Below are 15,989 nucleotides of genomic sequence, written 5' to 3' on the forward strand. Positions count from 1 at the left end.
GCCTATAGGAGAAAGCCATGGGCAACCGGCCGCTGGAGATGATGGACAGGGAGAAAGCCTACATCCCTGAGCTGCAGATCAGCTTCATGGAGCACATCGCCATGCCCATCTACAAGTGAGGGCCCCAAAGGGGGACTGCAACCAGGGGGAGGGGGGGACAGGGCCCCATGGGCCCCATTGATCCCATAGTGTTATAATAGGGACACGACCCCATGGCCCCCATGGCATCCCATAGTGTTATAATAGGGACACGACCCCATTGATCCCATAGTGTTATAAGAGGGACACGACCCCATTGATCCCATAGTGTTATAATAGGGACACGACCCCATTGATCCCATAGTGTTATAATAGGGACACGACCCCATGGCCCCCATTGATCCCATAGTGTTATAATAGGGACACGACCCCATTGATCCCATAGTGTTATAATAGGGACACGACCCCATTGCCCCATTGATCCCATAGTGTTATAATAGGGACACGACCCCATGGCCCCATTGATCCCATAGTGTTATAATAGGGACACAACCCCATTGATCCCATAGTGTTATAATAGGGACACGACCCCATTGCCCCATTGATCCCATAGTGTTATAATAGGGACACGACCCCATGGCCCCATTGATCCCATAGTGCTATAATAGGGACACGACCCCATTGCCCCATTGATCCCATAGTGTTATAATAGGGACACGACCCCATGGCCCCCATTGATCCCATAGTGTTATAATAGGGACACGACCCCATTGCCCCATTGATCCCATAGTGTTATAATAGGGACACGACCCCATTGCCCCCATTGATCCCATAGTGTTATAATAGGGACACGACCCCATGGCCCCATTGATCCCATAGTGTTATAATAGGGACACGACCCCATGGCCCCCATTGATCCCATAGTGTTATAATAGGGACACGACCCCATGGCCCCCATTGATCCCATAGTGTTATAATAGGGACATGACCCCATTGCTCCATTGATCCCATAGTGTTATAATAGGGACACGACCCCATTGCCCCCATTGATCCCATAGTGTTATAATAGGGACACGACCCCATTGATCCCATAGTGTTATAATAGGGACACGACCCCATTGCCCCATTGATCCCATAGTGTTATAATAGGGACACGACCCCATGGCCCCATTGATCCCATAGTGCTATAATAGGGACACGACCCCATTGCCCCATTGATCCCATAGTGTTATAATAGGGACACGACCCCATGGCCCCCATTGATCCCATAGTGTTATAATAGGGACACGACCCCATTGATCCCATAGTGTTATAATAGGGACACGACCCCATTGCCCCATTGATCCCATAGTGTTATAATAGGGACACGACCCCATTGATCCCATAGTGTTATAATAGGGACACGACCCCATTGCCCCATTGATCCCATAGTGTTATAATAGGGACACAACCCCATTGCCCCCATTGATCCCATAGTGTTATAATAGGGACACGACCCCATGGCCCCATTGATCCCATAGTGTTATAATAGGGACACGACCCCATGGCCCCCATTGATCCCATAGTGTTATAATAGGGACACGACCCCATGGCCCCCATTGATCCCATAGTGTTATAATAGGGACACGACCCCATTGCTCCATTGATCCCATAGTGTTATAATAGGGACACGACCCCATGGCCCCCATTGATCCCATAGTGTTATAATAGGGACACGACCCCATGGCCCCCATTGATCCCACAGTGTTATAATAGGGACACGACCCCATTGATCCCATAGTGTTATAATAGGGACACGACCCCATTGATCCCATAGTGTTATAATAGGGACACGACCCCATTGCCCCATTGATCCCATAGTGTTATAATAGGGACACGACCCCATTGCTCCATTGATCCCATAGTGTTATAATAGGGACACGACCCCATGGCCCCCATTGATCCCATAGTGTTATAATAGGGACACGACCCCATTGATCCCATAGTGTTATAATAGGGACACGACCCCATTGATCCCATAGTGTTATAATAGGGACACGACCCCATTGCCCCCATTGATCCCATAGTGTTATAATAGGGACACGACCCCATTGATCCCATAGTGTTATAATAGGGACACGACCCCATTGCCCCATTGATCCCATAGTGTTATAATAGGGACACGACCCCATTGCCCCCATGATCCCATAGTGTTATAATAGGGACACGACCCCATGGCCCCATTGATCCCATAGTGTTATAATAGGGACACGACCCCATGGCCCCACTGATCCCATAGTGTTATAATAGGGACACGACCCCATTGCCCCCATTGATCCCATAGTGTTATAATAGGGACACGACCCCATTGCTCCATTGATCCCATAGTGTTATAATAGGGACACGACCCCATGGCCCCCATTGATCCCATAGTGTTATAATAGGGACACGACCCCATTGATCCCATAGTGTTATAATAGGGACACGACCCCATTGATCCCATAGTGTTATAATAGGGACACGACCCCATTGCCCCCATTGATCCCATAGTGTTATAATAGGGACACGACCCCATTGATCCCATAGTGTTATAATAGGGACACGACCCCATTGCCCCATTGATCCCATAGTGTTATAATAGGGACACGACCCCATTGCCCCCATTGATCCCATAGTGTTATAATAGGGACACGACCCCATTGCCCCCATGATCCCATAGTGTTATAATAGGGACACGACCCCATGGCCCCATTGATCCCATAGTGTTATAATAGGGACACGACCCCATGGCCCCATTGATCCCATAGTGTTATAATAGGGACACGACCCCATGGCCCCATTGATCCCATAGTGTTATAATAGGGACACGACCCCATGGCCCCCATTGATCCCATAGTGTTATAATAGGGACACGACCCCATTGCCCCCATTGCATCCCATAGTGTTATAATAGGGACACGACCCCATGGCCCCATTGATCCCATAGTGTTATAATAGGGACACGACCCCATTGATCCCATAGTGTTATAATAGGGACACGACCCCATTGCCCCATTGATCCCATAGTGTTATAATAGGGACACGACCCCATTGATCCCATAGTGTTATAATAGGGACACGACCCCATTGCCCCATTGATCCCATAGTGTTATAATAGGGACACGACCCCATTGCCCCCATTGATCCCATAGTGTTATAATAGGGACACGACCCCATTGATCCCATAGTGTTATAATAGGGACACGACCCCATTGCCCCATTGATCCCATAGTGTTATAATAGGGACACGACCCCATGGCCCCATTGATCCCATAGTGTTATAATAGGGACACGACCCCATGGCCCCATTGATCCCGTAGTGTTATAATAGGGACACGACCCCATGGCCCCCATTGATCCCATAGTGTTATAATAGGGACACGACCCCATTGCCCCCATTGATCCCATAGTGTTATAATAGGGACACGACCCCATTGATCCCATAGTGTTATAATAGGGACACGACCCCATGGCCCCATTGATCCCATAGTGTTATAATAGGGACACGACCCCATTGCCCCCATTGATCCCATAGTGTTATAATAGGGACACGACCCCATGGCCCCATTGATCCCATAGTGTTATAATAGGGACACGACCCCATGGCCCCCATTGATCCCATAGTGTTATAATAGGGACACGACCCCATTGCCCCATTGATCCCATAGTGTTATAATAGGGACACAACCCCATTGCCCCATTGATCCCATAGTGTTATAATAGGGACACGACCCCATTGCCCCCATTGATCCCATAGTGTTATAATAGGGACACGACCCCATTGATCCCATAGTGTTATAATAGGGACACGACCCCATTGATCCCATAGTGTTATAATAGGGACACGACCCCATTGATCCCATAGTGTTATAATAGGGACACGACCCCATTGATCCCATAGTGTTATAATAGGGACACGACCCCATTGCCCCATTGATCCCATAGTGTTATAATAGGGACACGACCCCATGGCCCCATTGATCCCATAGTGTTATAATAGGGACACGACCCCATGGCCCCATTGATCCCATAGTGTTATAATAGGGACACGACCCCATGGCCCCCATTGATCCCATAGTGTTATAATAGGGACACGACCCCATTGCCCCATTGATCCCATAGTGTTATAATAGGGACACAACCCCATTGCCCCATTGATCCCATAGTGTTATAATAGGGACACGACCCCATTGATCCCATAGTGTTATAATAGGGACACGACCCCATTGCCCCATTGATCCCATAGTGTTATAATAGGGACACGACCCCATGGCCCCATTGATCCCATAGTGTTATAATAGGGACACGACCCCATGGCCCCCATTGCATCCCATAGTGTTATAATAGGGACACGACCCCAATGCCCCATTGATCCCATAGTGTTATAATAGGGACCGGACCCCATGGCCCCATTGATCCCATAGTGTTATAATAGGGACACGACCCCATGGCCCCATTGATCCCATAGTGTTATAATAGGGACACGGCCCCATTGCCCCATTGATCCCATAGTGTTATAATAGGGACACGACCCCATGGCCCCCATTGATCCCATAGTGTTATAATAGGGACACGACCCCATTGCCCCATTGATCCCATAGTGTTATAATAGGGACACGACCCCATTGCCCCATTAATCCCATAGTGTTATAATAGGGACACGACCCCATTGATCCCATAGTGTTATAATAGGGACACGACCGCATGGCCCCATTGCACCCCATAGTGTTATAATAGGGACACGACCCCATTGCCCCATTGATCCCATAGTGTTATAATAGGGACACGACCCCATTGCCCCCATTGATCCCATAGTGTTATAATAGGGACACGACCCCATTGCCCCATTGATCCCATAGTGTTATAATAGGGACACGACCCCATTGCCCCATTGATCCCATAGTGTTATAATAGGGACACGACCCCATGGCCCCATTGCACCCCATAGTGTTATAATAGGGACACGACCCCATTGCCCCATTGATCCCATAGTGTTATAATAGGGACACGACCCCATTGCCCCCATTGATCCCATAGTGTTATAATAGGGACACGACCCCATGGCCCCATTGATCCCATAGTGTTATAATAGGGACACGACCCCATTGCCCCATTGATCCCATAGTGTTATAATAGGGACACGACCCCATGGCCCCCATTGATCCCATAGTGTTATAATAGGGACACGACCCCATTGCCCCATTGATCCCATAGTGTTATAATAGGGACACGACCCCATTGCCCCCATTGATCCCATAGTGTTATAATAGGGACACGACCCCATTGATCCCATAGTGTTATAATAGGGACACGACCCCATGGCCCCCATTGATCCCATAGTGTTATAATAGGGACACGACCCCACTGCCCCATTGATCCCATAGTGTTATAATAGGGACACGACCCCATTGCCCCATTGATCCCATAGTGTTATAATAGGGACACGACCCCATTGCCCCATTGATCCCATAGTGTTATAATAGGGACACGACCCCATGGCCCCATTGATCCCATAGTGTTATAATAGGGACACGACCCCATGGCCCCATTGATCCCATAGTGTTATAATAGGGACACGACCCCATTGCCCCATTGATCCCATAGTGTTATAATAGGGACACGACCCCATTGCCCCATTGATCCCATAGTGTTATAATAGGGACACGACCCCATGGCCCCATTGATCCCATAGTGTTATAATAGGGACACGACCCCATTGATCCCATAGTGTTATAATAGGGACACGACCCCATGGCCCCCATTGATCCCATAGTGTTATAATAGGGACACGACCCCATTGCCCCCATTGATCCCATAGTGTTATAATAGGGACACGACCCCATTGATCCCATAGTGTTATAATAGGGACACGACCCCATTGATCCCATAGTGTTATAATAGGGACACGACCCCATTGCCCCATTGATCCCATAGTGTTATAATAGGGACACGACCCCATTGCCCCATTGATCCCATAGTGTTATAATAGGGACACGACCCCATTGCCCCATTGCATCCCATAGTGTTATAATAGGGACACGACCCCATTGCCCCATTGATCCCATAGTGTTATAATAGGGACATGACCCCATGGCCCCATTGATCCCATAGTGTTATAATAGGGACACGACCCCATGGCCCCATTGATCCCATAGTGTTATAATAGGGACACGACCCCATTGATCCCATAGTGTTATAATAGGGACACGACCCCATTGCCCCCATTGATCCCATAGTGTTATAATAGGGACACGACCCCATGGCCCCCATTGCATCCCATAGTGTTATAATAGGGACACGACCCCATGGCCCCATTGATCCCATAGTGTTATAATAGGGACACGACCCCATTGCCCCATTGATCCCATAGTGTTATAATAGGGACACGACCCCATGGCCCCCATTGATCCCATAGTGTTATAATAGGGACACGACCCCATTGATCCCATAGTGTTATAATAGGGACACGACCCCATTGCCCCATTGATCCCATAGTGTTATAATAGGGACACGACCCCATTGCCCCCATTGATCCCATAGTGTTATAATAGGGACACGACCCCATTGCACCCCATAGTATTATAATAGGGACACGACCCCATTGCCCCATTGATCCCATAGTGTTATAATAGGGACACGACCCCATTGCCCCCATTGCATCCCATAGTGTTATAATAGGGACACGACCCCATGGCCCCCATTGATCCCATAGTGTTATAATAGGGACACGACCCCATTGCCCCCATTGATCCCATAGTGTTATAATAGGGACACGACCCCATGGCCCCATTGATCCCATAGTGTTATAATAGGGACACGACCCCATTGATCCCATAGTGTTATAATAGGGACACGACCCCATTGCCCCATTGATCCCATAGTGTTATAATAGGGACACGACCCCATTGATCCCATAGTGTTATAATAGGGACACGACCCCATTGCCCCCATTGATCCCATAGTGTTATAATAGGGACACGACCCCATTGCCCCATTGATCCCATAGTGTTATAATAGGGACACGACCCCATTGATCCCATAGTGTTATAATATGGACACGACCCCATTGCCCCCATTGATCCCATAGTGTTATAATAGGGACACGACCCCATTGATCCCATAGTGTTATAATAGGGACACGACCCCATGGCCCCCATTGATCCCATAGTGTTATAATAGGGACACGACCCCATTGCCCCATTGATCCCATAGTGTTATAATAGGGACACGACCCCATTGCCCCATTGATCCCATAGTGTTATAATAGGGACACGACCCCATTGATCCCATAGTGTTATAATAGGGACACGACCCCATTGATCCCATAGTGTTATAATAGGGACACGACCCCATTGCCCCATTGATCCCATAGTGTTATAATAGGGACACGACCCCATGGCCCCATTGATCCCATAGTGTTATAATAGGGACACGACCCCATTGCCCCCATTGATCCCATAGTGTTATAATAGGGACACGACCCCATTGCCCCCCTTGCCCCCCTTGCCCCCATTCCCCCCCTTGCCCCCATTGCCCCCCTTGCCCCCCTTGCCCCCATTCCCCCCCTTGCCCCCATTGCCCCCATTGCCCCTATTGCCTCTATTGCCCCCCTTGCCCCCCTTGCCCCCATTGCCTCTATTGCCCCCATTGCCCCCATTGCCCCCCTTGCCCCCATTGCCCCATTGCCCCCATTGCCCCTATTGCCCCCATTGCCCCCCTTGCCCCCTTTGCCCCTATTGCCCCCATTGCCCCGCTTGCCCCCATTGCCCCCCTTGCCCCCATTTCCCCCATTCCCCCAATGCCCCCATTGCCCCCATTGCCCCTATTGCCTCTATTGCCCCCTTTGCCCCCATTGCCTCCATTGCCCCCATTGCCCCCATTGCCCCCATTGCCCCCCTTGCCCCCCTTGCCCCCAATGCCCCCATTGCCCCCAATGCCCCCATTGCCCCCATTGCCCCCATTGCCCCATTCCCCCCATTGCCCCCATTGCCCCCTTTGCCCCCATTGCCCCCTTTGCCCCCATTGCCCCCATTGCCCCCATTGCCCCATTCCCCCCATTGCCCCCATTCCCCCCTTGCCCCCATTGCCCCCTTTGCCCCCATTGCCCCCATTCCCCCCATTGCCCCCATTCCCCCTATTGCCCCCATTGCCCCCATTGCCCCCATTGCCCCCCTTGCCCCCATTGCCCCCATTGCCCCCATTGCCCCCATTGCCCCCATTGCATCCCATGGCTGTGGGTTGGGATGGAGATTCATTCCCATTGCCCCCATTGATCCCATAGTGTTGGGATGGGGACACGTTCCTATTGTCCCCATTGCACCCCATGGCTCTGGGGTGGGACAGGCTCCCATTGCCATCTCCCCCACTTCACCCCACAGCTCAGCGCTGCCTTGCAGCCCCCCCCAGTGCTTTTCCAACGTCGGGGTTGTGGGACCCCCGGTGCCTTTTCCCCCATAGGTTGCTGCAGGATCTCTTCCCCAAAGCCTCGGAGCTCTACGAACGCGTCGCCAGCAACCGGGAGCAGTGGACCAAAGTGTCCCACAAATTCACCATCCGGGGGCTGCCCAGCAACAACTCCCTGGACTTTTTGGATGAGGACTACGACCCACAGACCCCAGACCCACAGATGAACGGGTGCCTGGATGCTGAGGGGCACCCAGAGTCCGGGGCAGAGTGAGGATGGCATTTAGGGAGGGGGGGACACAAGGGTTGGGGATGGGATGAGGTGATGATGGGGTGCGATCCGTGCCCCTGTGCCACCCGTGGGACGATGTCCCCTCTGTGTCACCGGAGCCCCAGCCATGGTGGCGCTTGGGGACAGCAGTGTCCACATGGGGGATGGTTTTTTTTGGGCTCCCCAATGCTGCTGTCCCCTGGAATGGGGCCACGTTGTGGGGCAGGCGATGGGGAGAGATTTGGGGGGGGATGGGATGGGATGGGTTGGAGACAACCCACAGCTTCTGGAGGGTGGGGGGCTGGGGGCAGCAGCGATGGGGGGGGACCTCCAGAACCCTTTTGGGGTGGCAGGTCGGGTGTCCCATTGGCTGTCCCAATGCATGGGGGGGGGGGATCTGGGGGCTCCTGGTTCGGGATCTGTGGGTCCAGGTGAGCTGGATGCGGGTGGTGGCAGTGATTCCTGGTCGTCGTGCACGGACCCTGTTGGTGTGCCATCATCCCATCAGCTGCCATGCATGGACACTGCCATCCCACTGGGGTCTCTGTGCTCCTACAGCCCCCCATGCATGGGCACTGTCATCCCATTGGGGTCCCCCAGTCCTACAGACCCCCATGCATGGACACTGGGGTCCCTGTGCTCCTACAGACCCCCATGCATGGACATTGGGGTCTCTGTGCTCCTACAGACCCCCATGCATGGACACTGGGGTCTCTGTGCTCCTACAGACCCCCATGCATGGACACTGCCATCCCACTGGGGTCCCCCAATCCTACAGACCCCCATGCATGGACACTGGGGTCTCTGTGCTCCTACAGACCCCCATGCATGGACACTGCCATCCCATTGGGGTCCCCCCAGTCCTACAGACCCCCATCTATGGACTCTGCCATCCCACTGGGGTCCCTGTGCTCCTACAGACCCCCATGCATGGACACTGCCATCCCATTGGGGTCCCTGTGCTCCTACAGACCCCCATGCATGGACACTGGGGTCTCTGCTCCTACAGACCCCCATGCATTGGCACTGCCATCCCATTGGGGTCCCTGTGCTCCTACAGACCCCCATGCATGGGCACTGCCATCCCATTGGGGTCCCTGTGCTCATACAGACCCCCATGCATGGGCACTGCCATCCCACTGGGATCCCCCAATCCTACAGACCCCCCATCTATGGACACTGCCATCCCATTGGGGTCCCTGTGCTCCTACAGACCCCCATGCATGGACATTGGGGTCTCTGTGCTCCTACAGACCCCCATGCATGGACACTGGGGTCTCTGTGCTCCTACAGACCCCCATGCATGGGCACTGTCATCCCATTGGGGTCCCCCAGTCCTACAGACCCCCATGCATGGACACTGGGGTCTCTGCTCCTACAGACCCCCATGCATTGGCACTGCCATCCCGTTGGGGTCCCCCCCAGTCCTACAGACCCCCATGCATGGACACTGGGGTCTCCGTGCTCCTACAGACCCCCATGCATGGACATTGGGGTCTCTGTGCTCCTACAGACCCCCATGCATGGGCACTGCCATCCCATTGGGGTCCCCCAATCCTACAGACCCCCATGCATGGGCACTGCCATCCCATTGGGGTCCCTGTGCTCATACAGACCCCCATGCATGGGCACTGCCATCCCATTGGGGTCCCCCCCAGTCCTACAGACCCCCATCTATGGACACTGCCATCCCATTGGGGTCTCTGTGCTCCTACAGACCCCCATGCATTGACACTGGGGTCCCTGTGCTCCTACAGACCCCCATGCATGGGCACTGTCATCCCATTGGGGTCCCCCAGTCCTACAGACCCCCATGCATGGGCACTGCCATCCCACTGGGGTCCCTGTGCTCCTACAGACCCCCATGCATGGACACGGGGGTCTCTGTGCTCCTACAGACCCCCATGCATGGACACTGGGGTCTCTGTGCTCCTACAGACCCCCATGCATGGGCACTGACATCCCATTGGGGTCCCCCAATCCTACAGACCCCCATGCATGGACACTGGGGTCTCTGTGCTCCTACAGACCCCCATGCATGGACACTGGGGTCTTTGTGCTCCTACAGACCCCCATGCATGGGCACTGCCATCCCATTGGGGTCCCTGTGCTCCTACAGACCCCCATGCATGGGCACTGCCATCCCATTGGGGTCCCCCCAGTCCTACAGACACCCTTGCATGGACACTGCCATCCCATTGGGGTCCCCCAATCCTACAGACCCCCATCTATGGACTCTGCCATCCCACTGGGGTCCCCCCAGTCCTACAGACCCCCCATGCATGGGCACTGCCATCCCATTGGGGTCCCCCAGTCCTACAGACCCCCATGCATGGACACTGGGGTCTCCGTGCTCCTACAGACCCCCATGCATGGACACTGACATCCCATTGGGGTCCCCCCAATCCTACAGACCCCCATGCATGGACACTGGGGTCTCTGTGCTCCTACAGACCCCCATGCATGGACACTGCCATCCCATTGGGGTCCCCCCAATCCTACAGACCCCTGCCATCCCATTGGGGTCCCCAGTCCTACAGACCCCCATGCATGGGCACTGCTATCCTGTTGGGGTCCCCCCAATCCTACAGACCCCCATCTATGGACACTGCCATCCCATTGGGGTTCTGCTCATACAGACCCCCATGCATGGGCACTGCCATTCCATTGGGGTCCCCCAATCCTACAGACCCCCATCTATGGACTCTGCCATCCCACTGGGATCCCCCTGCTCCTGCAGACCCCCACGTATGGACACTGCCATCCCATTGTGACCCCTTCGGCCCTATTGATTGCTGTGTATGGACACTGCCATCCCATTGCGTTCCCTCGGTCCTGCAGGCACTGCCATCCCATTGTGCTCCCTTTGGTCCTATCGAATGCTCTGTATGGATGCTGCCATCTTCCTGCGGTCCCTCTGACCCCAAAGACCACCATGCATCGTCCCTGCTAACATCCCCTTGACCCCACCACCCCACAGGCCACCATGCATGGCCCCTTCCACCCTCCCACAGGTCCTCTGATCCCAAAGACCACCATGCATTGATTTTGGTGACCTCCCCACCCTACTGACCACCATGCATGATCCCTTGCATCCTGCCATGGTCCCTCTCATCCCAAAGACCACCATGCAATGGTTTGGGTGATCTCCCTGTGTCCTGGCCCTACTGACCACCATGCATGGCCCCTTCCACCCTTCCATGGTCCCTCTGATCCCAAAGACCACCATGCATTGACTTTGGTGAGCTCCCCACGTCCTTCTGGCCCTACACAGCACCATGCATGGCCACTATCAGCATCCCATTGACCTTTCTGCCCTACAAACCACCATGCATTGATTTTGGTGACCTCCCCACATGCTTCTCACCCTACTGACCACCATGCATGGCCCCTTCCACCCTTCCATGTTCCTCTCATCCCAAAGACCACCATGCAATGATTTTGATGACCTCCCTGTGTCCTGGCCCTGCTGACCACCATTCTTGACCCCTTCCACCCTTCCATGGTCCCCCTGATCCCAAAGACCATGCATTGCCTTTGGTGAGCTCCCCACGTCCTTGTGGCCCTACACAGCACCATGCATGGCCACTATCAGCATCCCATTGACCTTTCTGCCCTACAAACCACCATGCATTGACTTTGGTGACCTCCCCACATGCTTCTCACCCTACTGACCACCATGCATGGCCCCTTCCGCCCTTCCATGGTCCTCTGATCTCAACAACCACCACGAATGGACTTTGGTGAGCTCTCCACGTCCTTCTGGCCCTACAGAAACCATGCATGGCCACTATCAGCATCCCATCGACCTTTCTGTCCTACAAACCACCATGCATTGACTTTGGTGAGCTCCCCACCCTACTGACCACCATGCATGATCCCTTGCATCCTGCCATGGTCCCTCTGATCCAAAGACCACCATGCAATGATTTTGATGACCTCCCTGTGTCCTGGCCCTACTGACCACCATGCATGGCCCCTTCCACCCTTCCACGGTCCTCTGATCCCAAAGACCACCATGCATTGACTTTGGTGACCTCCCCACGTCCTTCTGGCCCTACACAGCCCCATGCATGGCCACTATCAGCATCCCATCGGCCTTCTGCCCTAAAGACCACCATGCATTGATTTTGGTGACCTCCCCACATGCTTCTCACCCTACTGACCACCATGCATGGCCCCTTCCGCCCTTCCATGGTCCTCTGATCTCAATGACCACCATGCATTGACTTTGGTGAGCTCCCCACGTCCTTCTGGCCCTACTGACCGCCATGCATGAATTGTGGTGGCCTTTGTGGTCCCTGTGGTGGCCACGCGCGGCCCCTCCAAGTCTCCTATGGCCCCCACCCCCGCTGACTGTTGGGTCCCCATCCCTCGAGGTGCCCAGTTGGCCCCAAATCCCCAAATGCTGCAACGACGATTCGTCCGCTTCGGTGTGAGAGTCAACGGGATCCCCCCCAAAGCCACTGTGGGGGCCACGTCCGTTCTGCCTTACCTCCTTGGAGATGCCTTCAGAGAGACGCTTTGTACGGCCCCGCTTCGTGCCCCAATGCTTCACCCCCGGCCTTCCCATGGGGCGGGAAGGAGCTGACCCCAAAGGCAACAACAAAGAAATCAACCCCAAAAGGATACAGGAAAAAGCCAGCGCGGTGTTCGCCCCAGCGCCAGCACCGACCCCTTCATCCACGCCGCGTCCCCAGCCGTGGGCTGCGTGGGCTCAGCTCCGTGCCCACCTCGGGATGGGGGGAGAGAAGCCACGTTTAATGCACCATGGTTCGGATGGAGCTCGCCAAGCCAGCGCCAGCTCCGTCCCCATGGCGGCGACGCGGGTTGGTGACCCACAGCCGCGTGTCCCCTCGGTGATGGGGTGGTGGCAGACCCCCAAAGCCCCGCTGTGTGCTGCCCTGTGCCTCGCGTGCACCCCGCAGCTTCTGTGGTTGCGCCGCGCTCGGCTCCGACGGGGCTGAGAGGGAGCGCTTCTGTCCTCCTCTTCCTCTTCTTTGGCATTTCCTTTCCTGTTTGTTTTTTGTTTGTTTGATTTTGGATGGTTGGTTGGGGTTTTTTGGGGGGTATTTTTTCTTTTTTTGTCTTTTTTTTCTTTTTTTTTGGTGGTGGGTTTTGGTTTTCCTAATAAATTTCGTACGTCGATCTCTGGCGGCGGTGGAGGCGCACTGTGAGTCGTCCTGGGGAGCCATGGGGACACCAACGGGTTCCCAATGCCATGGGGTGGCAACAAGGGGTCCTCAATGCAATAGGGTGGAACCAAAGGGTTCCCAATGCCATGGGGTGGCACCAGGGGGTTTTCAATGCCATGGGGTGACAACAAGGGGTTCCCAATGTTATGGGGTGGCAACAAGGGGTCCTCAATGTTATGGGGTGTCTCCAAGGGTTCTCAATGCCATGGGGTGGCAACAAGGGGTTCTCAATGCAATAGGGTGGAACTAAGAGGTCCCCAACACCATGGGGTGGCACCAAAGGCTCCCCAGTGCCATGGGGTGGCACCAGGGGGTTTTCAGTGCCTTGGGGTGGCACCAAGGGGTCCTCAATGTTATGGGGTGTCTCCAAGGGGTTCTCAATGCAATAGGGTGGAACCAAAGGGTCCCCAATGCCATAGGGTGGCACCAAGGGGTCCCCAACGCCATGGGGGTCCACCAAGGGTTCTCAATGTTTTAGGGCGGCAACAAGGAGTCACCAATGCTATGGAGTGTGTCCAAGGGTTCTCAGTGCCATGGGGTGGCACCAATGGGTTCCCAATGCCATAGGGTGGAACCAAGAGGTCCCCAGTGCCATGGGGTGGCAACAAGGGGTCCTAAACACCATCGGGTGGCACCAAGGGGTCCTCAATGCCACGGGGTGGCAACAAGGGGTCCTCAATGTTATGGGGTGGCAACAAGAGGTCCCCAACACTACAGAGTGTCTCCAAGGGGTCCCCAACGCCATGGGGTGGCACCAAAGGCTCCCCAGTGCCATGGGGTGGCACCAGGGGGTTGTCAATGCCTTGGGGTGGCACCAAGGGGTCACCAATGCCATGGGGTGGCAACAAGGGGTTCTCAATGTCATGAAGTGGCAACAAGGGGTCACCAACACCATGGGGAGACACCAAGGGGTTTTCAATGCCATGGGATGTTAACAAGGGGTTCCCAATGCTAAAGAGTGGCAACAAGAGGTCCCCAATGCCATGGGGTGGCAACAACGGGTCACCAACACCATCAAGTGGCACCAAGGGGTCTTCAATGCCATGGAGTGGCAACAAGGAGTCCCCAACGCCATTTGGTGGCACCAACGGGGTCCCAATGTCGTGGGGTGGCAACAAGGAGTCACCAATGCCATGGAGTGGCACCAAGGGGTCCCCAACGCCATGGGGTGGCACCAAAGGGTCACCAATGCCATGGGGGTGGCACCAGGGGGTTTTCAATGCCTTGGGGTGGCACCAAGGGGTCACCAATGTCATGAGGTGGCAACAACAGGTCCTCAATGCTATGGGGTGGCAAAAAGGGGTCCCCAACACCATGGGGTGGCACCAACTGGTTCCCAATGCTATGGGGTGGAACCAAGAGGTCCCCAGTGCCATGGGGTGGCAACAAGGGGTCCTAAACACCATCGGGTGGCACCAAGGGGTCTTCAATGCCATGGGGTGGCACCAAGGGGTTCTGAATGTCATGAGATGGCACCAAGGGGTCCTCAATGCCATGGGGTGGCAACAAGGGGTTCTCAATGTCTTAGGGTGGCACCAAGGGGGTCACCAACACCATCGAGTGGCACCAAGGGGTTCTCAATGCCATGGATGTTAACAAGGGGTTCCCAATGCCATGGGGTGGCAACAAGAGGTCCCCAACACTATGGGGTGGCACCAGGGGGTTCTCAATGCCATGGGGTGGTAACAAGGGGTCACCAATGCTATGGGGTGGCAACAAGAGGTCCCCAACACTACGGAGTGTCTCCAAGGGATTCTCAATGCAATAACTAAGAGGTCCTCAATGCCATGGGGTGGCACCAAGGGTTCTCAATGTTTTAGGATGGCAACAAGGAGTCAACAATGCTATGGAGTGTCTCCAAGGGGTTCTCAATGCCATGGGGTGGCAACAAGGGGTTCCCAACACCATGGGGCGGCACCAAGGGGTCTTCAATGCCATGGGGTGGCACCAGGGGGTTTTCAATGCCTTGGGGTGGCACCAAGGGGTTCTCAATGTCATGAGGTGCAACCAAGGGGTCCCCAGTGCCATGGGGTGCCAACAAGGGGTTCTCAATGTCTTAGGGTGGCACCAAGGGGTCCCCAACGCCATGGGATGACACCAGGGGGTTCTCAATGCCATGGGGT

At 54.5% G+C, this 15,989-nt stretch overlaps 2 protein-coding genes across 6 annotated transcripts in view; both read left to right on the forward strand.

Annotated features, from left to right (window-relative positions):
• Positions 1–13,825, forward strand: part of PDE2A (phosphodiesterase 2A) — a 47,152-nt gene extending 33,327 nt beyond the window's left edge. Inside the window, exons 21-24 of one of the 5 annotated variants that reach the window (XM_048953614.1) lie at positions 9–115; positions 8,455–9,531; positions 10,097–10,328; positions 10,986–13,825. In XM_048953614.1, coding sequence (XP_048809571.1) covers positions 9–115; positions 8,455–8,674 — 327 coding nt within the window. In that variant the 3' untranslated portion in view covers positions 8,675–9,531; positions 10,097–10,328; positions 10,986–13,825. Of the gene's footprint in view, positions 1–8; positions 116–8,454; positions 9,532–10,096 lie in introns of all 5 variants that reach the window. The other 4 variants (XM_048953585.1, XM_048953595.1, XM_048953605.1 and 1 more) reach the window with 4 other exon arrangements.
• On the forward strand, positions 8,976–11,694 carry LOC125702900 (uncharacterized). Its single transcript, XM_048966782.1, has 3 exons — positions 8,976–9,305; positions 9,386–10,036; positions 11,686–11,694. Exons 1-3 carry the CDS (start codon positions 8,988–8,990, stop codon positions 11,692–11,694), a joined length of 978 nt encoding a protein of 325 aa, XP_048822739.1. The 5' UTR covers positions 8,976–8,987.
• Positions 13,826–15,989: the final 2,164 nt, after the last annotated feature.

This window comes from Lagopus muta, chromosome 1, assembly GCF_023343835.1.
Source record: "Lagopus muta isolate bLagMut1 chromosome 1, bLagMut1 primary, whole genome shotgun sequence".
In the NCBI taxonomy this organism is placed as follows: Eukaryota; Metazoa; Chordata; class Aves; order Galliformes; family Phasianidae; genus Lagopus; species Lagopus muta.